This window comes from Salvia splendens, chromosome 11 (assembly GCF_004379255.2).
Source record: "Salvia splendens isolate huo1 chromosome 11, SspV2, whole genome shotgun sequence".
NCBI classification, from domain to species: domain Eukaryota; kingdom Viridiplantae; phylum Streptophyta; class Magnoliopsida; order Lamiales; family Lamiaceae; genus Salvia; species Salvia splendens.
This window is the reverse complement of record NC_056042.1, coordinates 5,474,839-5,499,616: the sequence shown is the minus strand read 5'-3', so window position 1 is coordinate 5,499,616 and position 24,778 is coordinate 5,474,839. Positions and strand designations below refer to the sequence as shown.

Sequence of the window (24,778 nt, the reverse complement as noted above, 5' to 3'; positions counted from 1 at the left end):
ACACAACATGGAATGAAACAACAGGAGGAACACATGAAATTAATAGGTTGATGTCAAGGCTTTATCGTGTCCGTGTCTTATTGTGTTGATACAATAATGTCATGTTGGATTTGTGTGATCCATTATCATATTTTAATTCTATATCATGTGTTGTTATCGTCCTATGTCAACATGAATTAAATTGTGTTAAAAAAAATATAAATCTCACTATCAATTTGGAGCTGGCTCAGTTACATTTGGATCTCTAACTAATGGATGAGGTGAAGTAGTTCTTCAAATAGAAATCTTCTGAAAGAAGTATAATTACCAACTATTTCTACTCCTTAATCGGTTAATATGGGATTCAAAAATAATTCATTCTCTTTGATGAAATATGGCAAATGTCGAAAAACATATTTTCACCTATTTTCACATGTGACATTGTGAATAAATTTTCGGGTAAAAGGGAAAACAAATTCGTATGATCCCTTGCCTCTTTTTACTACTTTTCACTCTAGCTCATGATAATATTATCATAAATGTTGATGTGATAATATTTTTTCATAGTATATTTCAACCTAGAGAACATGAGATATACAATGTGTAAACCACTAAAATTAAAATGTGATAAAAAATCGTTTCTTATCCCTTCTTTTTTAATGTTAAATTTGCAACTTGATGACAACAAATGCTATAATTAAGCTTCAATAAATAACAATGAATGTTAACCGCCAAATAATGATCTACAAAAAGTATCTTACTAAGATAAATATTGAAACGAATGTACTTGCCAGAGAAAAATGTTCAAATGAATGTAATCGACAGATGCTTCTTTCCTACGTAGCATTTGTCGTTTTGATGAAGTATCCGAGAACTATACCCAGCAAGCCGATAAGGATTGCGATTACGAGAGATATGCCACCCTTTTTGCTTTCTCGCTTCAAGAGTTCCTAACACGCCAACACAGAACCTAATTAGTTACTCTTTAATCACAAACACTGTTATTCGATAAATAAGCTACACAAACCGAAAGGTTGCTAGTGTTTTTGGGTTCAACATAGTGCTCATCAAGTGTGTGCATGTGCCTACTCAACACACACAAACACACAACACAAAACAAAAAACATTATGTCAGTCCTCAGACTTTGAAAATCAGACGGGGACGGAGATGATAGCATGGGATGTGAAGAGAAAAAGTTAAGAGCATCAAGTGTCAACATTTAAGAATTCATGAAAAATATTGAGTGAATAATATTTGATGTTGAAGGCAGAGATGAAGGGCACATAGTAAATGATTTATTAATTCCTCTTTGCTTTAGAATGCAACTATCTATATCCAGAATTACAATACCACATACTTATATAAATGCACAAAAGATTAAAATAAAAACTCTGCCAATCCACATTCAGGCTTTTTTTATCTGATATCTCCACAACTTAAAAATGCAATCAATATGAAGTCAGTATTAAATTAAAGCTAGAAATCAGTCTCAAGAGCATGAAATATCAATAAAGGTGATGGGAATTTTAGATAACATAAGGATCTAACCAATTCTTGCTGGAGTTTGTTACTCCTTTGGATTGCACTAGCTTTCTCCTCCGTAAGTTTGGAAATAAGAGATTGTGCCTAATATTCAAAATACAGAAATGATCTCATGAATATCGTTTAATATACGAAGGCAAAAATCAACAACTGGAGGTTATCCCACTAAAACAACAAGCTTCAAGTAATGTAATAATACCCCCTCCCTAATGCAAAAAAATGAAAAAAGCAAACAAGAAATAATATACTCCCACCATCCCACAATAACATGAACAAATCTTTGGCACGGATTTTAAGAAATCTACTATTGTTTATAAGATAAAAAGTAAGCTATATAACACACTCTCATTTAAAAATACAAAGAAAGTACATAAGGTAGACTCCCTTTGCGGTAATGAATCATGGTAATCAATTAAAAGTGGTAAGTAGCATGCACAAAAAACGAAACCCCCACATACACATACACATACACATACACATACACATACACATACACATACACATACACATACACATACACATACATGATGAGCAGAGTTAATAAGTTAAAGGAATGTGCCATATTACTTGAATGAAAAATGAGTAATTGTAAAATAGAAACACAAGAAATTATTGCAGAAACCTCAGTCGAATTATCCACCATTCTGTACTTTTGTGAACCCTCTTCTGATCCATCTGCATCAGAGGATGATTGAGGTGGTGCAATGTAAACCACTTTCAACTTACATTCTTCAACATGACCTTGCTCCTTGGTAAACTACACAGATCAACAAACAAGACATCCATTGGCAATCAACAAGCCTAGCTGGATAGTAATTTCACTTATCATTCATAAGTTACTTCTGAACCAACCATTTACAGCCTAGGGTTCTTCTAAAAGATATTTATATATTTTCAGCCTAATTTAACAATTTCTAAAAATATTTCATTATTGTTTGAACTCTTACTATTTATCTTATGACTTGACGCATTACTACTACTGAACATTAATGGCACCTTAGTGAGCCGCTCTCACTTTAAATTGTAGTAGTACTTTCTTTTCTACCTGGAGTAGAACTCTTTCTGCTATTTAGGATTAAACTAAAGGGCATAGTAATACAGTATGAAAATGAGCATGCACGACCACTACCAAATGAAAACGTAACAATACTGTATTCAACCAACTATTCTTTTCGGCTTGGAGTGTGGGGAAACAAATGATAAGATGATTGTATCAGGGATGCAAAAATGTTCATATTGATGTTGAGAAAACACACAAGGATAAGATATTAAAGTTGAAAAGATTTAGGTGTCCAATAGGTAAAGAGAGACACCAGAGATGATTTGATATGTGTACATGATAATACCAAACATGATCGAATATCTAGTAATCATATTGGTATGTAAGTAGGAAGCATGGAACAGAGAAGCCATCAAACTCGATGAGGATATAAAGGATCCCTCTACACATTGGTTAAGCAATCATGTATCGTGTTGAATAATTATCTGAGAAACCGACATAAAGCTTTGAGTGTGATAGTGGTGAAAAGTGATGAACAGTACACTCAAAGTTAAAGAATGGTCATTGAGAAAAGCATTATAGCATATTTGTCGAATTGTGGAAAGTCAGTAAGAATAGATTAGTGATTAGATTATGCAGTATTAACTCTTGAAGTCTACTATATTATTCTCCAATGCATTTTCTAGGTTCTTTTCATATGTGATCAATATTTCTGTGCACTCTCTTGTCAGCACTAGCAGCTAAAGACCAAATTACGATAATTAATAGCAGCAAAACTTACCATTTCTGGAGTGATATCTTTAGGATTTGTGTCGGGGCTCGTCACAATACTCTGAAGCAAAAACTTATCCTTGCATTGCATATCAATGGGAGCCTCCCTTTGTGCTTGCATTGTGACTACAATACGTAGGAACAATATCAGTATTCCATCAAAAATTGTTTTTTAGTTTAATTACGAAACAATATATGACAAGACAAGATAAGAAATATGTAAGATTCAAATACCAACGGAATACATTAGAAAGTAGAAATGAATGTGATATTCAATTATAATTTTCAAAAGTATAGATACTAAACAGCAAAGGCAAGGACACTCCCAGGAACTATCCTTATCCAAAATAGATGCATCATTTATATATAATCCAGCGCAACTTGAGAAGATATCCATTCATAAATAGCCTAGTCACAACTCGAGATAGATTGAATGTTAAACGTTGTGCCTTTTGGTGAACCTAGAGACACTAGCTGAAGCAGACAAGCCATGGGATACTCGAAAATGAAATCACATAAACAAGCCGTTCAATATAATACACGATTGTTACATAATTCGATCATGTTTCGTTTCTTAGGCTAATCACCAGAATTACAACACCCTACAACTATGATCGATCGGATAAAACAAGGGAATGCATGATGAATTACCATTGATTTCGCATGATGAACGGGGCAATATAATTCCTGTGTTTGGTCTGACGCAATATTTCTTGGGATTTGTCGTCTTAACCTAAAAGAACAAATTAGTTCATAAGTACTCCATTTAACTTTCTGAAGTAAAAGAACAAAATCAACAAGCTTAATTACAAAAAAAGGTTTGAAAATGTGGCTTGAAACACAAAATTCATCCAAAAAAGGGTGAGATAAGCGCACCTTGAAAGCCACATGATTATCAGTTTGATTCGAAGCTTGAATGAAGCAACAGATCTGCCTATTTACTTGAACTAAAACAAACCATAGAAAATAAGAAAACGATCAGAAAACTTATAAAAAGGAAACAATGAAGGAGATACCCACATGGGAATTTCAATTCCAGTGGTACGACGCTGAGAAGCTCCCCAGAACTCATTTTTTTCCAAAATGTTAGTTCAAATTGATGTGGAAATTTCTTTTTTGATTTCGGTTTTTTCCTTTGTATGATCAATTGGGTAAAGGAAAATGTGGGGTGATCCGAACATTTCTCGTAAGCAAACACGACAATTGACGAGGGAAAAAGAGTGATCTTTTCTTACTTTCTCTTTGATCTCTTTCTTTGGGTTGATTTGTTTAAGCTAATAAAATTATCGTATGATATGAATCGGTAAAATATATCATCTCGGTCACGGGTTCAAACCCATTCATTCGCTGGAAAACTTTCAGTCTTAATTCACAAGCTCGATTGAATGAGATTAATCCGATTCCGCTGAAAATGGGTTCAGAACACATGTGGTCAAACAAAAGAAAATATATCATCTCGATTATATGGTTAAGATTGAATTTTATAATTGGTCGGTTCAATTCAGTTATAAAAAATAGAATGCAGAAAATAATTAGTAATATTGTTTTGGGGACCTGAAGACGACCCAGATTCAGTTCGTGGACGGTTAGTAGAATATAGTATATTGAAAATTGGTCACAAATATAAAAATAGTGGTGCGTTATAATATTAACTTTTTTAAATTACTAACTTGTTAACTCATTAATATAGTATATTAAAAATGTCAACACGAAATGTCAACACATATTTGTGTTGACATTTTAATAAATTGTGTTAACATTTAAATATTAATGTCAACACAATGTATTAAAATATCAACTTAAGTTTATGTTGACATTTTATTGTCATTGTATTGACATTTTTAATATACTACATTAATTTGTTAGCAATGTAAGAAAAATTAACAACGGATCATATAAAAATATATATTGAAAATTGGTCACAAATGATTATCAAAACATAATATAGAAGCACATGCATATGTGTATTAGTACATATTAGTAGAAACATGATTAGCATGACTAACTTCTAGGAGAATGGTAAGGTTTTACAAAATATACTTAGAGCATCAGCAAAATTTACAGAATTAAATAGTCAACACGAATACGGCGAAATGCAACCACTTTATTTTTTAAAAAAATATACTTCATTATAAAAAAAAATACATAATTACTAAAAAAAATTACATTATTAAAATAAAAACCGGCTTCTCACTCCTCGGATTCCCCGTCGCCGCCGCCCCCATCGTCGTCACCGTCCGACATGTCTCCGAACCCCAAATCGCGCAGCATACTGTTGATGAGGGGTTTAAGCGACCGCTTGTAATGGGGGTCGGTCGATTGGCGTCATTCAACCATTGCACGTAACAAGGTTTCATGTGCCGCGATGCGAGCGAATGAGGGGTTCTCGGGATCGTTTTGGGCGGGTGCTGCCGATTGGGCCTCGGCGAATCTGCTGGTGCTTCCCTCGCCATCCGCGACGCAGACTTTTGCCCAACCGGGCGACGGCGGCGGGCCGACGATGTGGGTGTCGGGAACTCTGCCTCGGCGGGTGGGAGTTCCGCTGAACCCGCACTGCTACTGTACTATCCGGAATCGCTGATCTTCGTCCGCTTCGGCCAGCCAGATTCAACACCCGCAGTGAACTTGGCCGAAGACCGCACCACAAGAAACACCGCCCAATATTTGAATTCCCCGAACTGAGTGTCGGGGAACTGCTGATGAGACAGGAGCTTCACATCCTCGGCAGACATGCCGCTGGTTGCCGAACGGAGGTTGTTTGTGTAAATGCCGGCAAATCGGCCGAGTTGCCTCTTCAGCCGATTCCACTGTTTCCGGCATTGCTCTCCATTGTGCGGCTTATCCCCTGGCGGTTTGAACTGGAGGTGGCTTTGGCTAATGCGCCACCACATCCGGTCGATGTGCTGGTTCGCCCCGACGTAAGGATCCTCCCATACCACTGGCGACAGTGAGGAGGTAGCGGGTCCCCCAATCGATGGACAACCAGACGAGTTCTCCTCTCGAGACTTAGTTCACTGGCAATGACACGTTCTCGCCGGGGGACCCCCTGCCTCCTCACTGTCGCCGGTGGTAGTGGAGGATCCTTACATCGGGGCAAACCAACACATTGACCGGATGTGGTGGCGCATTAGCTAAAGCTACCTCCAGTTCAAACTGCCAGGGGGGAAGCCTCACAACGGAGAGCAATGCCGGAAACAGTGGGATCGGCTGAAGAGGCAGCTCAGCCGATTTGTCGGCATTTACACAAACAACCTCCGCTCGACAACCAGCGGCATGTTTGCCGAGGATGTGAAGCTCCTGTCTCATCAGCCGTTCCCCGACACTCAGTTGGGCTTCGGGGAATTCAAATATTGGGCGGTGTTTCTTGTGGTGCAGTCTTCGGCCAAGTTCACTGCGGGTGTTGAATCTGGCTGGCCGAAGCGGACGAAGATCAGCGACTCCGGAGAGTACAGTAGCAGTGCCGACACCTACATCGTCGGCCAGCTGCCCTAGCCCGGTTAGGCAAAAGTCCGCGTTGCGAATGGCGAGGGGAAGCACCAGCGGATCCGCTGAGGCCCAATCGGCAGCACCCGCCCAAAACGATCCCGAGAACCCCTCATCCGCCTGCATCCCGGCACATGAAACCTTGTTGCGTGCAATGGTTGAATGGCGCCAATCGACTGACCCCCATTACAAGCGGTCGCTTAAACCCCTCATCAACAGTATGCGGCGTGATTTTGGGTTCGGAGACATGTCGGACGGTGACGGCGAGGGGGGCGGGGCGAGGGCGGGGGGATAGTGGAAGGGGGGGACGGCGACGGGGATCCGAGGAGTGAGAAGCCGGTTTTTATTTTAATAATGTAATTTTTTAGTAATTATGTATTTTTTATAATGAAGTATTTTTTTAAAATAAAGTGGTTGCATTTTCTCCGTATTCGTGTCGACTATTTAATTCCGTAAATTTCTTACTTCTGGAAATTGTTTAATTTGTGAATTTGTGAATTTTTTTAATTGTGGGAAGTATTTCGGGATGTCCTTGGGGATGTCCGCCAATGTGCAGTGGGAATTCCTTATGACGTGGTAGTGCAGTGGGAAGTCCGTATGACGTGGCATGAGGTGTTTTTGGGAATTTCGCGCCATTGTTGATGCTCTAAACGCCGCGGAACTGCGGTTTCGTCAACGGAACTCTTTATCCGTGCATACCATGCACAATGGCGGAGTCCGCCGCGGAATTCTGGCACGCCGGTCGGAATTCTGTTGGGACGGGCGCAATTGCTGATGCCCTTATCCGTGATTAATAGTTTTTTTTAAGATGTGAATAAGAATTACAGTTTTTTTTAAGTAAGTTTATATTTTTAATAGGATGATATTTTTCTCGAATAATAATATTTCAATTAGTACAGAGTTTAATAAATGAATGTTTATGTTAAATTAGTAAGTAATAAAATAGATATATTAAGAGAGTGAAAAAAGTAGAGAGAATAACATAGAAAAGTGAATAAAGTAGAAAGAATAGAATAAGAGAGAAAATAAAGTAGGAAAGAAAGAGTAAGTTAAATACTCCCTCCGTCCCCAAAGAATATGCACTTTGGGTTCGGCACAGATTTTAATGCAAAATTGGGAAAGTAAAAGAGAGGTAGAGAGAAAAAGTAATTAAAGTATTGTTAGTGGAGAATGGGCTCACCTTATTAGAGTAGAAAGAGTTTCCAAAATTAAAAAATGCATATTCTTATGGAACGGACTAAAAAAAAGTGCATATTCTAGTGGAACGCAGGGAGTATTATATTACTCTTTCCGTTCCACTATAAGCGAGATGGTTCTTTATAGCACCCATTTTGAAACAAATGATATTTACTCTGCACTTCACAATGCGACTTGGTCAAAATTAAATTCATTCACTAGAGTATAAACGATACTACTATTGATTTAGTCAATTAATGATTTCCTATTAAAAAAGGCAAAACGGAAGAGCATCCTAGTGGTGATCTTCCGCAAGAACACCCGCCGTGCTTGTTGTTGCACTCTTGCAGTTGGCACGGACGTGCTCTTGCCAAAGAGCACCATTGTGCCGAAGAGCAGGGCGACGTGGCAGCGTTCAGTTGGGTGGTGATGCTCAATCGCCTCATGCGCAACAGGCGTGTTTTTATTTCGTTAAATTTATTAATTTTTTAAAAAATTCATAAAAAATTGAAAATAATTCGAAAAAAAAATCAGATTCCCAAAAATATAGCTGTTTTTAACTGTTTTAAAAAAATAAAAATTAATTTTTTTACATCAAATAATAGTTATATCAGTCAATCTTTCTTATCCGATGTCAATTTTTACTTGAGATATATAGGTTTATGTATATGGTTGCAATTACCAATTTGTAGCCTATATATATAAGCATGTTCTTGTGGGAGAGCATTAGGATGTCACCATAGTTAGAGTGACAACGTACCAACAACCTCGTGCTGCCACGTGGCACACTATCTAGCAGTAAGTGTTTTAGATGGATTTCTACAGATTGCATGATAGTATTACCTGGATTGCAGTGTAGAGTGCGGAGTATTGCATTATTGTTTATAATGCAAAATAACGGTATTAAAAAAGTAATCTGTCTATATATATACTGCAACTGAAATATTCTATGTCTATACTGCAATACTCAATAATCTACACGGCAATCCACATATTACTATCATGCAATCTATAAACGCATAATAAATGAATATTGCTGGATACGCCTTAATATTGTTGGATAACGTATCATGTGGCAGCACGATAGTAGTGGCACGTTGTCATTTTAAGAAGGTTTGTCATCTTAACATAATCATGTTCTTGTGTCTTCAATTAGGAAGCAACAAGATTCCTCAATTATGTAATTTTTTATTTTTTAGTAATTTGTAATATTATTTTTAGTATTTTGAATGCATTTTAATATTATGAAAATATTTTTAGTAATTGAAATATTTAAATTGAATAATAGAATGGTGGGACCCTTGAATAATGTAAGAGCATGCTCTCACAGAAGAGCATGGATGTGAATATTGTGCTATATAGAAAAAACATGAAATTAAAAATAAATAATTGTGAGTCCATACTCCAAGGACCAAGGATGCTCTTAGTGCTGTCAACCGCATACAAACTCTCGTTCATAAACTATACCAAATTATGTTTTAAAAGTCAATGCATGGTTTATTAGTTAATTGGATAATGTGAGTTTGGTAGTAGAAGCTTGTAGGCTCGATTCTCATTTCTCAATAAGTCACTTCCATGTTTTATTTTTTTCCTTCAACTTTCCCCCCTTTTATTTGTAAATTAAATCTTACTTAGATTCAAATCATTTTTTATAACATCAAATAAGATTATTTCTAGAGAAATAACAATTTAAGATTAAATTTTCCTAAAAAACTTATTTTTTTATTAAAAATTAAAAAAAAACGTATTTAAACAACACTTCTTATTCATAAATAAGAATTTCACTAATTCAAATAATGAATTTGACTTTCACATATTTTATCTGAAGAATATGCATTGATATTTACAACGTATAAATTAGTTTTAAAAATGAGCCGTCATTTTCCGGTGATCGTCTACACGATTGCAACAAGCGACACTGCTTCTGCCTACAAATTCCAATTCTTAATCCCCAATATGAAAGCAACGTTTTTCTATGTAGAACCCCAATTCGACTCATAATTCTCGCGAATTCGTTGGTGGAGAGAAATGAGCTCTGAGCCGTTGCTCAATTACGAGCCTCCGCAACTGAATTTCCAATGTAAGCGTTTCATCTTCGTCGCACTTTGACTTTTTTTTACCTTTTCTTCATTGCATCTTTCTTGTTTTTCATGATAATCGGTTCTCCTCTCTATTCATCGTGTGGTTGTATTTGCTCAGTTGATCAGAACAAACAGCTCTCATCTTCCGTCCAACTGTCAAATAAAACCGACGATTGTTCCATTCAAGTCATGATGACAAAATTGCTTTTGAAGTGTTATGAGGTTTAAGAAAAAGATGCAATGATTCATTAATCATCTGTTTTAACTTCATATTAATATTAAATCATATTGGCTATTAAATTAACATAATTATTCTTACTAAGATTCGTCTGATCCTTCTGCAACACTATGTTAATTGTTTCTCACAGGAAAAGGATATCACTCGTAGTGGTGAATCAATTATGAGGAACTTTATCAGCAATTGTACTGGTGAATCAATTCTAAGGGACGTTATCAGTAGCTTGCTGATTATAGTCTCCTTATACCTCATGAAACAAACAATATCATGGATCTGGTAAATAACTCGAAGTCTATGTTTAATATGCATCTATAACTGGGACTATTGTTTTTATTTGTTAAATCACACTATAGTTGAAAGATTTACCTGCAATGTGAGTTGATATCATGATTAATCACATTGTGGCATTCAGTTGCTCTTTTATTAGCCCAAATCAGTAACTCACTCGTCCCATATTTATATGAAACTTTTTTTATTGAGCGTAGCCTTTCACTGAGGATATTTGCTTGGTTGTTGCTTAGTCTACATGTCTACGCCTGTGTCAGAGTAATCTCCCTGAATGTCAATCTTTTTTTCTTAGTTCTGAAACAGTACTGTTCATCTTCATTCACCTATAAGCACATTTTTTTCTCCTTTTGGGAGTACAAAATTGCACCTCGATTGTCTGTGTCAAATTAGTTGGTTCCTAACATTCTGGTTATTCTGGATAGATGGCTTGCTGCCACTTCAACCATTATAAGCCGAAGTTCTAATCAGATTGGAGTTTTGTGGTTACAGGAGTTTGGTAATGTTTGTGGTGATGCTGATTATAAAGATGATAAAGAAATTGGTGTCAGATTCTGTAGAGGACTGGATTGTGAAAACTCTTCTGCATATCGTCATGTATGTTCTATTTGGGCGCAAGGAGAACACAGGACTGACATAGGTTGTGTTAATTATAGTGATAAGCAAGGAAATCAAATGTAGTATTTATTGGCTCTGTCAAGCTATGCTTGCTTGTAAATTAGTTTTGTACATGTTTTCTTTTACACAGCGTAAATCAATCTACGGACTACAGAGATAGTGTTGCTTATCATTACCACGTACATATGAGACTGAAAGTTGAAACAATTTTTGCCAACATGTTCAAATTTGATTGAAAGATGTACTTTTTAGACTTTTAGTTTTTAGAACTAGAGAACAGATGTGTTTTCTTCTAAAGACAAATTTCAATCCAATCCAATCCAATCATTGTCTATACGAGTTTGGCAATTTACAAAATCTGCATAAAAAACAGAATATGTTGTGGCAGAATAGAGCAATTGTGTAATCGAGGTAAACAGAAACTTAAAGAAGATACAGATTTACAGGAACGAAGAACAGATTTTATTCAGATTGATTGGATCTCCTATCACAGAATTATATGTCCTACTCCGATATAAATAGGCACATATGAGATCCTATCCTAATTAGGAAACATAATCCTAACCTAATTAGGAAACAGATTCAATGCATACTAACAGAATAAAATGCATAACTTTCACCTAAAAGGGAAAGTTAGAGACTAGCCTTGAAGCTGAAAAGACGCAAGGAATCTGGGTAACGACTTGAACAGAAAAACAGAAATATTTACCAGCAACAAACACATTATATTTTTCTCTGGATTTTGAATGATAGTAAATCATACAACAAATATACAAGATTTCGAGAGATGAAAATCATACACTGAACTCTTAACCCATGGGGCCAGAATTACACTACAAGTGAAACTGGGAAGCATTTAAAAACTTCAATGTAGATTGTAGAAACTTGTCATCTGCACTGTAGCAGGACTTGGCTATTTCCACCAACTTGGAGCATGCTTCTAACGTTTCGTCAGACACCTAAACATTCATTAGAGAAAATAATATAAGCAAATATTAAGCTACGACTTGAAAAGAAAATGGGGCGAGCGGATAATGGTAGAAATCCACACTAGACAGAAACAAATGGGACACAAACATAATTTGTTTCCAATTTTTTGGAAAACCAAGAACGTAAGATGATGTAATTTCTTGTATGGTTGAATAAAATACCATCAGATTGTATCTGTTTACTAACCATAAAGGATGAAGCTACACAGTTACAACTTTCGAGAGCCAATTTTCCTCGCTCCTGCAAGTCGGTATTCAAGTTCATGATACATATCAGTACCAAATGAACCCGTGCTCAAACAACAGAACAGAAATGCAGCAACTAAAGGAGGAACTGACACGAATCAGAATGAAATAGATGAAAAAAGATATCCATAGAGACTCTGTTACCTTAGAAGACTCTTGCATCACACAATTTACAATGCCCTGAAGAGCAATACGTGACAAAGACAGTAATTCTTGATGATCAGACGGGAATCCAACAAATAGTTGGTAGTTACAAATAACCTGGAGAGACAAAATGAAGATACAGTATGCATGTGAGAACCACGTCCAAGATATTATATTAATGAAGTCAAGGGAACTAATTAATTACAAATTCTCTCGGGCTTAAAGACAGTCCAGGACACACCTGACGGACCAAAAAATGTACCCCAAAAACACTTAAATAAACAAAAAACAATTTACTGAATTATTCTTAAGAAAAACAGAGAATAACTTAATAGCACAGCTGATTCCTATTAAAACATAGGTGGATTATAATCAATACCGCCTCATGGTGAACCACTCTATCCTAATTAATAGTATTACAATTTTTTTGGAAAGCTCAAAAAAGAAGCCATGCCGGTAAAGAGCTTACGCGGACAAAATATCTTACTGGTGTTGAGATGAGAGGTGCCCGCACTTTAGGCCAGGACCCCAACATTGATATCATAGCCATGCCGAAAACTTAATCATGATATGATTCTCTTAACACAAAGTGGGACTTTGTTTGAGAGGACTTCCCGGGTATACAACCAAAGCCCCACAACTTTTAATAATATAAAAGAGCTCTTTTGGGAAAGCCTAAAACTAAATCTTGTAGCTGAGACCCAGGAACAACAAATGTTATACTGGTGTAATCTGGGGTGTCTGCACTTTCAAGGTAATCATATGCATAGAGAGCCTGAGCTGTAATTGCAGTAATAACCTAACAGAATTACCTTTCCACTCACAGCATGGTACAGCAGTTGATTCTGGGATTGTGCTGCAGACAAGAAAACAATTGCAGAGAATATCCTGGCCTTCATTCTCGGCAATATCCTAAAGTATAGCGACCATGTTACTACCAAGGCAAAATTTTAGAGTAAGAAAGTTTAACAAATAGGTGAACAGAAGCATCACCATGCTTGGGAGTTGAGGAAAGACAGCAAACGCTTGGGAATGTAGGCTACTTCTGGTTCTACACACCAGCGGAATTTCAAGGTAAAAATTTTAGAGCTACGTCGAGCTCATTCAAGTAAAACTTAAATCACTAATCCATAAGCAGTCATCAATCCAGAAAATCTGAAAAATGGTGCAAACTTACCTGGGACCATCACCAACATGCCGCATAACTTACATAGTAATGAAATGGCTTCATCGCCATCTTCTGCCATCTGCATAACTACATGCAACACACTGATTCAGTATATAAATTTTTGGTAAAAAGCCATAAAACAAGTAATTGAAGTAAATACTTAGAATAGCAGCCATAACATAAGGTATGATGGTTACTAATGATGAAAAGGTGAAAAGAGGCTAGAGCATAAATGACCAGGTAAGATAACTTTACATATTTCGATTTGGGATTCTCTTAGATTATCAGATCATACATATTCCAATACTTGCATTGACTTTCACCTTCACTACATGAAATACCATCGAGGTTTGTTTTTGCTACCATTGAAATATGACCTACTAGAATTTAAAATTTTCTAATTTTCTAGTCTACTACTGTTTTCTGATTAATGTTACTCCGAATGATTTTCAGTCAAAATCTGCACCAAGTTACAAGTTTTTTTTCCTGGTAGAGAACTACATATCTAACCATTGACTGGATCAATCATTTCCAAGCAATTGACTGCTGCATTTAGAAGCCCATCCAGATGAGAAACAAAGCCACCCAGCAACGCTACCTGATAAGCAGGAAGACTAGGAAGAGCAAGCATCTGGTTGCAATAACAAGACTACTGAATATACAAAGCAGAAATTGTACCTCTGCAGTTTCAATATATAAGTTCAACTGCCTTAAGTTAGCAGGAATAGCAGGTATTGTTACTTCATTGAATGCCAGGCATGATTTGACAAAACTTATGCTACTATTTTCATCTCTCATTGCTCTAATGGCTAAGTTGTTGCTGGAATGAACAAGATTCTCCTGCAAATTTAACATCAATTCATTACACTGGGATTTTCATGTTTATGAGCATGTTATATATGCAACAAAACAATGTTAGACAATCCACACAGGAATAACTCAAATTGATATCTAGTTATCAATGATGATCCCCACCCTCAAGTGGAAAGCAAAACAAGAAAGAAAGAAGGTAGCAAACGAAACCAATCAGCAACATGCAACAGTAAGAGAAAACTAATATTGGTACAATTAGAGTTGAATCATACAATTAATATCTAACTCTATGATGCAAAAAGTATACAAGACTTCAGATGTCTCCTGATCAGGAGGTATAGAATGAATAGGAGGACTGGGGTCAGTTTGTTCATGAATGGTTCAGTAGAAAAATCCTTTTGTTAATCCTTTATAAGTTTCAGCTGAGTTCATGCAGGAAGACGATGTAGTGTGTGAAGTACTGAAGTATCATCATTTAGTCAAAGAATGTGTTCAGCCACAGGTGAAAATGATAAGATTCCAGAAAACATTGATGTTCTTTTGAAAGCACATTGCCATGGCACAAGTATAAAACAAACTTACAAAAGTAAACAGCCCTTCAGCCAGACAACCAAATCAGTGAAAGAATATTCAATGGTGTGACACACTACACAAAGAGATACAACAAAACAAAACAAAACAAAACAAAACAAATCAAATCAAATTAAAGGGTGTTAGAACCTGGAGTTCATTAATGCTAGAAAATGCTCCACGACATTGGGCAAGGAACCTCAAATGGCTCTCCACTTCTATCCCGTGGTCAACCTAACAGTTAGAGGCGCAGACATCTGGTAGTAAATTCTTGATAACCAATAATAACATATAAAACCCCTTTACGAATATCAGGTTACCATATAAACAAAACGGGAAATCAGACGAGATGGATGTTGATACTCATCCTTTCTCATATTTGAGAAGTCTAAGCCATTGTATAATGCCTGAGCAACTTCAAGTAGCACCTCAATGATGATCGGGTCTTGGATTTGACCATTCCTGGGGAGGAGCTTATTAACCTCCGACGGATATACAAGAAAAATAAGCAAAAGTGAACAATAGTACAGGGAGGAGTGTCAAGTTGTCAAGATTGATATCTATTCAAATATTTGTTTTTTAACAAAAATAATTAATAAACAATTCTAGGATCCAGTAGTCTGCCTATCAGTACATGGACCACAATGCCCTCCAATAGATGTTTCTCGCTAAAATCTTACATCCAATCATCTTGATAAAATTAACAAGCAATTTCTTTATCCCTGGGTTACATGTAGGGAAAATGTATCATAAAAATGTATATAAAGTGTACCACAAAATGTATAATAAGTGCACCACAAAATGTTTATGATAAAATATTTATCATAAATGGTTCTACACAATCATCAGCACACCAAGACTGATTAAAACATGAACGAAAAAAACTTAGGATAAAGAAAACTAATGGAAGAAGGTCAACCAGAATATAGAATTTCAATAAAATGTAACAGAAAAATTTGACTGCAATAACACTATTTTGCATGCTGGGGGCCTTAACCACTCATTTCTTTTTTTAGACTTAGACGAACAATATTTCTTTTAGTTTCTCCATCCTTTGCATTGAAAGAAATCCTCCAGACCAATTCAACGCTGTATGCAGCACATGACATGCAAAAATTCAATCTGAAATGATCAACGATAAACTTCATTGAAAGAAAAACCAGTCAATGCTACCTTCAAACCAAAAAGCTTGGCATGAAGTACTTTGGGTTTCAGTCAGTAACATCAAGGGGGCATTTATTTTTCAGAATTAGCCTAGATAGATAAAGTAGTATAGGCTAATCCATTGTTTACTAAGATGAATTGGAACTTAGGATATCCAAAGGACCTGATAATTTCAATCAATTGAGCTAATTTTCTTAATACATATCCCATTAAAAGGGTAGGATTGGAGAAAACATAGTAATGAGGAAAAAAAATACTCAATCGTGTAACTTAGCAATCATGAAAAACAAATGCCCCCCCCCCCCCCCCCCCGAAATTGACATGAAACAAAAAAGCCAAATTTCAAGTAAAGGGACTAGATAGTACCTAGTTGCCATATTAAGAATGTGCATATTGATAGAGTTTCTCGCGCTCCCATGCATCATATCCAAGATGTCCATAAAATGGTTCTGCAAAACATCGGATGTGATTGCATTCAGTCAAAGTAGTTAATATGAAGCCAATGTATACATGACTCTGTGCTCTAATGAAATTTGGAATTAAACTATGTTAAAAATATGGAAATAGAAGAGCAGAAAGCAAGCTAAGTGACAGTCGTTAAGTAATTGCACATAGAAGAAAAAATAGTTTGAAGTATACCAATGCCAATATTTTCTCTATGTCACCAAAATGAGTAAGAATTTTCAAGAAAACTGATTGCAGTATAACCAACTCGTTTTCACCAATCCTCTCATCCCTCACACGCTCCAATATTCCATCCAGTATTACATTTAGGAGCTTGCCCTGCAAAAATGGGTCAGTTTAAGGGAGCTTTTATGAATTTGGGAACTAATAAACCCACATGAAAATGAAGCCAATGAAGGAAATTGAGTATCTTAAAATGTCAGAAATCTACAAACAACCAGCCATATTAGCTAAAAAATTAAGAAAAATGCTTGGGACACATACATATAGGTACTTAGTACCATATAATTTACCATTATACTTTATGAAAATTTAAGATGTTTTGTACCCACCTTTCATTTTCATCAAACCCAAACTACCAACTAACAGTATAAAATATTATTTGACTTGCCATTACTGACATGATTGACTACAAAAGGAAACCATACTGAAACGCAACATCTAGCTTTTCTCATATGACATCAACAAAACATGTTCACGTGCATACTTTTGAAGGCGTTAGGGCTCTAGCGATCATAAACTTTCTATTTAAAATTATACTTGAGCCAGAACGTCTCCAGTCCTTTACCAAAAGAATGTCCTTAGTGATCAGGCTATATGCTAATAATCAGCAGCATGATTTAAATCAAAACAAATACAAGTATCAAGAGAAGAAAACACATAGTCACATACAACAAAAATAAAACATTATGAAGCTTTATATTACCAAATGGTTCTCCAAGATTATATCCAAATAAGCATCTGCAAGCATCAAGTATGCATGAAGATTTGCACAACAAGATAGAACCTGAAATGCAGGTATAGTTAAACAATAAGAGAGAAGCAAAACATTTCTACTGACAAAAATAAATTAGAGAAAGAGGGCATCTGAAACTAGAACACACAGACAACATACAAGTTCTACCCTGCTCCCTTTGTGCTTGGTTGAAGTTGCATGCAACTTTTAGTTTAAAATGAAGTGAGGCATTGTGTAAGAGACAAGTAGCTTCAGACTAAGAGTGATAATTTAAATAATAAATGTAGTATTAGAGATCAAACAATGATTGTCGAGATAGTAAAACCAGGAGAAGATTAATATATTGTCTAGAATAACTTAGGAGAAACAGAAACAAGTATCACAGTCCCAGATAGATGCAATCTGTTTAACCAATGGGGGAATTAGGAAGAATGGAACAAAAAAACAAATGTTCCTCAAATGTAATGAAATACCTGGATAAATTTATCGATCAATAAGTAGACGTTACTCACTTGAGGTACCAATTCACATAGCCTATGTCCAAGTAAATTGAAATTTAACGACTGCAGTGAAGAATAGATCTGTCAGAGAATAACTTTAAAATAACACTCAGGAATTACTAGTGCAAGAACCCCATTGTATGTGAATGTGAAGGCATGTACCTGATCAAAAGACCTATCATCAGTGATCTCTATAAGATGTAGCAACTCCACAGCATTAGAACAAATATATTCAACTGGAAGTTCCTTTAGTATATGATGAAGGACGACCGATATGCATGAATGATTTTTAGACAAGATTGACAGATTGCTCGACAATCCAAGTGCAAGAAGCATTTTACTAATTTCCATCTGCAAGAAAATATTCATAGTCCATAAGGTAAAGTATGTTATGGTCATCCTCATCCATGGAAGAGAAAACATTTCAATATATATTACACTAAGGGCTCATTTGATTGCCAACGAACCTTGCTTGGGAATGTATTCTAATTCATAATTAGTATATAGTGTTTGGTTCAATTCTAATACATTATGCCAGTAAAAAGATTTCCATAAACAAGAAAAGTTGTGCAACTTTCCAGAATTCGTATTCCCTAGCTTAAGGTAGGTATTGTGATTGTTTTATTTCACAGAATCTTATATTAGAACATCAAATTTTGGATTTTCATCAACTATGAACTATCTGAGTGCTTTATCAAACTGGAGTATTTTTTTTATTTAGATGAAGATTTGTACAAATTTATGAAGAGGACTGCACAACCAAGCATTACCATGTTTAACCTAACCATCACAATAGACCAGCAAAGGAGCAAAATCAGAGAAAAATCTGGCCTGACCTTTTTTAGATCCTTGAATAAACATTTTATGATATACTCAATAGCAGGTTCAACCAGAGCAAGCAGTAATTGACTATTTCCAGAAAGATTCCCATTCACGGTTTCTCTTGCTGGTGTGAGGCGAACGAGTACCAGTTTCAGGTCATTTATGCACGCGATAAGAAAACCTGTCTCAAAATGCAGAATCCCTTGCTATAAGGGGTGCACAGAATTTGATAGAAACAATCGAACAGAAACCAATCAAATCCTCATGAATATTAGAACTTGGAAACAGCATGTCTTACAATTTTCAGGCACAGCATTTGTCAGTGTGCATAATGCATCGAGAGTGTTTTTAAATCATACATTTTGATGTTCTAAGTCTTGTTCAAAATTTTATTGAAATGAGGCTAAAAATGGATCTAGTACATATTATGTGGATATAGTACTAAACCACTCCCACTTTTAATGTACTGCATATAGCATTCTCAAAATCATCTGTCGTAAAGAAAAGGTAGAGATGAACTTTAACAAGGATAATACAGAGAACGCAGCTTAGAAGAATATAGTCTAAGCACATAACGTAGAAGTGGTAACTGGTAACTATCATAGTCCTCGAATGAGCACATTTAGCATTATAAAAAAAGTAGTAATATAGAGCAGGAATCAGCACCTGTATCATGTTGGGATAATCTTTGAGAGCATTGAGCCAAGTATAGGCGACAATATGCCGATGCCAGTGGATCAGCAATGCCTCTCGTCATCTCCACCAAGCGTTTAAGGATAGTTTCAGGGTGGTCATGAAGGAAGCGCCAACAAGGCAGTAATGCAAGTTCTAAATAGCTTAAACAATCAAAGAACAACTATCAAGCTAGGAAAATAGTGAAGCACAAACAATAAACTTAATACTTAATACACAAGAAATTAAGCACAACAGCTCTTGAAATTATCCATAAAAGCTTCATCATAGTGTTCCGTACAACCTTGAAGGGAGTTCAGTTTTAATTCAGACCATAAATATTCTAATTAGGGTCAGTCCCTCGTGTCATTGTGTGATCATGAAATTTGCCAAACCTTTACTGTTACTTTATCAATAAAGTATCGAAATGTTCCTAATAAATTGAATACATCAAAGCACCTCTGCAGAATGGGGCATTAAAGCACCTCTGCAGAATTATCATGAGGATAATAATAACAGATTTTGTCACCAGTTAGTCTAGTCAAATTAAATATCAATAAGGTTGCAGTATTAAGCTACAAAGTGTAGCAGAATAAAGGCATGATAGCAATCCCCAAATTTGAGTCTGCCGCCATAAGAGAAAGATACTGACAGAACCATAGCAAGCCATAAAGCCAGATATTGAGAAAAAATAGAATGAATATATTACTGATTAAGATAAATTAAGATCACTTGGAATCTTGCTTGCTACACTTCTGCTCCAATATTTCCTTATGGTGGTGGACCAGAATCTGTCGGTTTCTATCAAGGTATGTGTTTTTGATCGACAAGAAAATCTTTCTCAGTATCTTTAAGCTAAAAAAGCTGTTAAGTGATGCACTTCATGATGCAGTGATGTTAAAACTGAAAGTCTCCCCATAGAATTTTATTTGATTAACACTGATATACTGCAGTCAGAGTGACAGAATCATCTTGATGATACTGTATGCCTGAAACAATGAGAGAAGCAGAAGATTCACATGCGAGGAAGTAGCTCCCGAATAGATCCAACTTTGCTGAACCAGTTATTGCAGGTCTCTTTGGCATCAAAGCATATATCACCAGCATTGAAGTTTTCTGTAAATAAGATAAGGTATATATGATTTGCAGCTTTACAAACTTTCTAGCCGTTTACAAATAATATATGTAAGGGCATCATAGGGCAGAGATTTGTATCACTAGATCTTTCATAAATCCAATAAATTGATCAGCTTCAATGTTCCATTGTATAACTATTCCTTAGCATCATCCAGCATAAAAACATCTTTCAGTAATCATAAACATTTGATTGTCAAATGTCAATTACATAGCTATTCCTTAGCACTATCCAGCAAAAAAACACCTTTCGGTAATCATAAGCATTTGATTAGTTATAGACCATCACCAGGTACTACAAATTGTTGACTTCTTATGCATTATAGTCAATGCATTTTAGTATCATACTGAAATTTGGAATGATCATGACATAGTAAAATTAAATCTGCATTTAAAATGTTGATCATTTAATATTGATTTTACTCTCCGGGAGACCTAGTAAAATTAAATCTGCATCAGTAGGCAGTGAGTCTGAGCATACATATTTCACAAGATCTTGGTAAAAAGAAACATGTGCAGAGGCAGAAGTTGGGGGGAGATAAAGTAAGTGCATCATAATACCAAACGAAAGAAACATATTCTTGTGACAGAGCACCGACCTTCCGTGATCTCTGCTTTTTCCTTGATGCGGTTCCACACAAGATCACCAAGCATGTCCATTATATCAGTTGCTAAAACGAAAAGAGTTGGGTAAATCTGGATAGCAGATGAGTCCATTAGAGACCTCACAGCCTGAAAATAACATTTTGCTGTCAAAGGCAATTTGAAGACTGGGGGACATGAAAAAAAAAAAGGGATCGCAGATCCCCCCATAAGGTTCACGATGATATGCATTGGAGCACAAAAGATGAAATCATCTTTCATATTCCCACATAAACACCCTGATCCTTGAACACACTGGAGTACTGAGAGAGAAACAAAGAAACGGAGAAAGAATGCATGCACATGTACATAAACACACACATTATAAATCATTATACATATGCATGAATAATTGTGTATTGTTGTTAGGGTCTTCTGCTACAGGCAAGATTAGAAGAAGCCTAACAATACAATGTTACATCTTCACAAAGGGAACTGGGACACTCGCCTTTATTGACAGCCTTAACGATGTTACATGATCACCAGCACACCAATACTGATTAATTTCATCTTTCAGTCCATGCAACTTTGACAAATGCTCCTGTTGACTGATTACTTTAACATCTTCATCATCGAAATTTTTGTCATCATCCAACCCTCCTGAATGCAAATCTTTTGCTGATTTCTCAATTGCTGCCAATATCTACATAGTATTAAATACAAGCTGTAAATCAAAAGGGAAGCAGTAAAAAGGTCGATGATCATCAGATATAAACTACCTTTGCTACCCTTCAAGTGCACACCAGATGCCTGTTGGGGACAAGATTAAGTAGCTTGTTAAATACTTCATCCAAAATACAGAATGCATTCACTCCCGACATAGATACAATAATAGTATAGTTGACTAAGATTTCAAAACATCCCCAAAAACGAATTTCTACATTGTTTTACTAATAGAAATACCTACCACTGACATTGGTGATCTTTTAGGCACGGGAAACCGCTGCATCAACATTTTCTTATAAGAGATCCATCCCTTCGTCGTTTTCAGTTGAGAAGGCGCTGTTGCCTCAGTACTAACATCTTCACAGTCTACGTTACTAGAAGACACTGCCATCGATCCATCACTAACTCTAAGCGGATCACAGAAATCATCCTTTTCACTTTCACATTCTTCCACCTTCAACTCAATCGTATCAAACATCGTCATTGTATGAACTAAGGGTAAACGTAAAAAACAAAGCTAAAGGTAAAATGCACAAGCTATGTAATCGATTCCAAAGCATACAAACCCGTATCTCAATCAATGCTACAGAAGCCACAATTTAAATTTATAGTACAACAAATTGATAAAATATCGACTTGTGGTTGACCTGGAGAGGTAAAGAAGAAGAGGAAAGAGGGTGAGTATCAGCAGGCGCTCTCTGGAGCGAGTGGGCAAGCTCCTCGGCTCTGTAGTCCCGGCGCCTGAATTCAAGCCCCATCAAGAACGACAGCAGACACTACAACTCGTCGTTTCGATCAATTGTCACGGCTTTCCGCCATCGCCAGCTCGACGTCGGAATCAGAAGAATTATTGCGAGGAATTGCAGCGATTGCGTCTGCGATATAGCGTTTACTGTGTTTTACTTCCAGAAGGACCAGAACTGTGGAGACTGGAGAGACGGGTGTTTTCTAATAGGGGCTTGTTTGATGTACAGCATAAGATTTTAGCTGTTTTTACCAATATGAAAATTGATCACACCCACAAAAGTGAACTCTTGGTGGACACAAGTTTAAATGCATAATTACTAAAGTAAGAAATAGATAAAAAAAATAAATTAAAGCATTATTAGTAAAAATTGAGTCTCACCTCATTAAATAAACATACTTTCCATAATTATAAAGTGCATACTCTTATAGGACGAATGAAGTAAGTAAGTTCAAAGTGGATTGACCCAAATAAATCGAGAACAAAGGTGACTGTTTAAGGCATCGGTATCAGGTTGGGAGGCAGCATCGCTCTGTCCGCCGTAAAATGAAAAGGGATCAAACACATTTTTAATAACTTTGAATTGATAGGTTGGCTCAAATAAGCCGAGAAAAAAGGTAATTGGTTTAGGATCAGTAATAGGTCGGGGAGGGGACTCCACGCCATCTGGAGGTGTGCGGCATGGTTCGGTGTTTGTTGCAGGGCCGTTGGAAGGGGTTGCTTCGAGGGGTGGATGGAGGGGTGTGAAAAATAATTTTAGTTCCGAATTTAAAACTCTCAACATAATTCCACTTTCATTTCATTCTTTTTCTCGTTCTATACTAACATATTCACATACAAAAAATGGATCTGAACAACGGTGTTTTCCTTCTGATAGTGAACAACGACATATGGATGAGTTTGTTCGTTCAAAAGGCTGGGATCCAACGATGTCAGGGAACTAGAAAATCCAACCGGATACCACTCTTTTATCTATTGACGGGGTCGAATCATAGTCATTTCTAATGGACGATGGTGAATATAAAATGACTACGAGGTGAGCAATATGAAGCCGGTGACAAGTCATATGAGGGGCAAGGGCAAGAAGCCAGCATCAACAGAGGGCCGAAGAGATACTCCCCAGAAGAATCGTTACATTTGGCGCACATCTAAATTGGCGTCTCGGAAGACCCATCCTCGGCAACACCAAAAGTTCAAAATGTTTCGGCTATATTGATCTACAACGTTATCTATTCCAGTCTAATGTATGGTTATTTTTTCCGCATAATTCATGTTTAGGGTTTAATTTCTATGCATAAATTTATTTTGTTCTCTTATCAAGCTATATGTGATTCACATGCGAATTGAATTAATCCAATAATCACCACAATATATTATTTTGTTAACTTAATTTGCATGCAAATCTTCCATTCCAAACCCTATTTAGATTATGAATATTAAAGATATGACCATCTTAGTTAAAATAATTCCTGCTATGTAACAAATTTTCGTACTTTTAGACATCCACAATAGCAGACTAGTCGATGTCCTAGCCACCAGCGTGCGGCTAGGGTGTCGGCTAGTCCGCTATTGTGTTAGGCTAGAAGGACGGACGAAAAACCATCGCCCTAGAGCTAGGGCGCGGACAAGAGCGGCTAGCCGATTTTTTCTTTCTTTCTAAAATCTCATATTCCCATTTCATTTTTTATATGTTTTTTTCTCCAATTCATTTCGTTGTTGTTGTTTTTGGTGTTTTTTTTCCTCAGGAGGGCTAGTGCATCGGCTAGTCCTAGTGCTAGCCTATTACTGGGTTGTGGAAAGTCCTGATGATGTGGCGGGTTGTGAGAAGTCTTTGATGATGTGGCAGGAGATGTTTTTGGCTAGTTATGGTACTAGCCTATTGGCTAGTCCGTGCTATTTGTGGATGCTC

General features: G+C 36.4%; 3 protein-coding genes across 6 annotated transcripts; 1 reads left to right on the top strand and 2 right to left on the bottom strand.

Annotated features, from left to right (window-relative positions):
• Nucleotides 1-668: 668 nt before the first annotated feature.
• On the bottom strand, nt 669-4,557 carry LOC121756527 (vesicle-associated protein 1-1-like). The gene is made up of 7 exons (XM_042152091.1): nt 4,314-4,557; nt 4,170-4,240; nt 3,945-4,026; nt 3,304-3,419; nt 2,145-2,279; nt 1,529-1,606; nt 669-929 (listed from the first exon to the last, which is right to left on the bottom strand). The coding sequence occupies exons 1-7, from the start codon at nt 4,363-4,365 to the stop codon at nt 816-818; spliced, it is 648 nt and encodes a 215-aa protein (XP_042008025.1). The 5' UTR covers nt 4,366-4,557; the 3' UTR covers nt 669-815.
• Nucleotides 4,558-9,764: 5,207 nt separating this feature from the next.
• LOC121755074 lies at nt 9,765-11,418 on the top strand. 2 transcript variants are annotated; one of them, XM_042150353.1, is made up of 4 exons: nt 9,765-10,032; nt 10,152-10,255; nt 10,402-10,547; nt 11,049-11,418. In XM_042150353.1, exons 1-4 carry the CDS (start codon nt 9,981-9,983, stop codon nt 11,194-11,196), a joined length of 450 nt encoding a protein of 149 aa, XP_042006287.1. In that variant the 5' UTR covers nt 9,765-9,980; the 3' UTR covers nt 11,197-11,418. The 2 variants fall into 2 exon arrangements, 1 of the variants encoding a protein (XP_042006287.1); XR_006040620.1 differs by lacking the exon at nt 10,152-10,255 and having other exon boundaries at nt 9,766-10,032.
• Nucleotides 11,419-11,878: 460 nt separating this feature from the next.
• On the bottom strand, nt 11,879-23,080 carry LOC121755233 (VPS35 endosomal protein sorting factor-like). Of its 3 annotated transcripts, none has more exons than XM_042150512.1 (23): nt 22,772-23,080; nt 22,366-22,578; nt 22,178-22,208; nt 21,907-22,091; nt 21,416-21,548; nt 20,702-20,798; nt 19,677-19,846; nt 19,025-19,191; nt 18,351-18,539; nt 18,162-18,251; nt 17,659-17,739; nt 16,908-17,051; nt 16,635-16,717; nt 15,425-15,566; nt 15,255-15,338; nt 14,400-14,561; nt 14,232-14,319; nt 13,731-13,808; nt 13,547-13,604; nt 13,366-13,465; nt 12,554-12,670; nt 12,351-12,404; nt 11,879-12,133 (listed from the first exon to the last, which is right to left on the bottom strand). In XM_042150512.1, the coding sequence occupies exons 1-23, from the start codon at nt 22,880-22,882 to the stop codon at nt 12,008-12,010; spliced, it is 2,703 nt and encodes a 900-aa protein (XP_042006446.1). In that variant the 5' UTR covers nt 22,883-23,080; the 3' UTR covers nt 11,879-12,007. The 3 variants fall into 3 exon arrangements, 2 of the variants coding, with proteins under 2 accessions (XP_042006446.1, XP_042006447.1); XM_042150513.1 differs by having other exon boundaries at nt 18,201-18,251; XR_006040669.1 differs by lacking the exons at nt 11,879-12,133; nt 12,351-12,404; nt 12,554-12,670 and having other exon boundaries at nt 13,375-13,465; nt 13,547-13,642.
• Nucleotides 23,081-24,778: the final 1,698 nt, after the last annotated feature.

Excerpts from the sequence above, each read along its gene's own strand:
- LOC121756527 (XM_042152091.1), bottom strand. The coding sequence starts at position 4,365 with ATGAGTTCTGGGGAGCTTCTCAGCGTCGTACCACTGGAATTGAAATTC. Across the intron at positions 4,027-4,169 it reads ATAATCATGTGGCTTTCAAG|GTTAAGACGACAAATCCCAA; the intron begins GTGCGCTTATCT and ends TTGTTCTTTTAG. Across the intron at positions 1,607-2,144 it reads TGGTGGATAATTCGACTGAG|GCACAATCTCTTATTTCCAA; the intron begins GTTTCTGCAATA and ends TTTGAATATTAG.
- LOC121755233 (XM_042150512.1), bottom strand. The coding sequence starts at position 22,882 with ATGGGGCTTGAATTCAGGCGCCGGGACTACAGAGCCGAGGAGCTTGCC. Across the intron at positions 18,540-19,024 it reads TATTCAAGGATCTAAAAAAG|ATGGAAATTAGTAAAATGCT; the intron begins GTCAGGCCAGAT and ends ATTTTCTTGCAG. Across the intron at positions 14,320-14,399 it reads TATATATTGAAACTGCAGAG|GTAGCGTTGCTGGGTGGCTT; the intron begins GTACAATTTCTG and ends CCTGCTTATCAG.
- LOC121755074 (XM_042150353.1), top strand. The coding sequence starts at position 9,981 with ATGAGCTCTGAGCCGTTGCTCAATTACGAGCCTCCGCAACTGAATTTC. Across the intron at positions 10,033-10,151 it reads TCCGCAACTGAATTTCCAAT|TTGATCAGAACAAACAGCTC; the intron begins GTAAGCGTTTCA and ends GTATTTGCTCAG. Across the intron at positions 10,256-10,401 it reads TGCTTTTGAAGTGTTATGAG|GAAAAGGATATCACTCGTAG; the intron begins GTTTAAGAAAAA and ends TGTTTCTCACAG.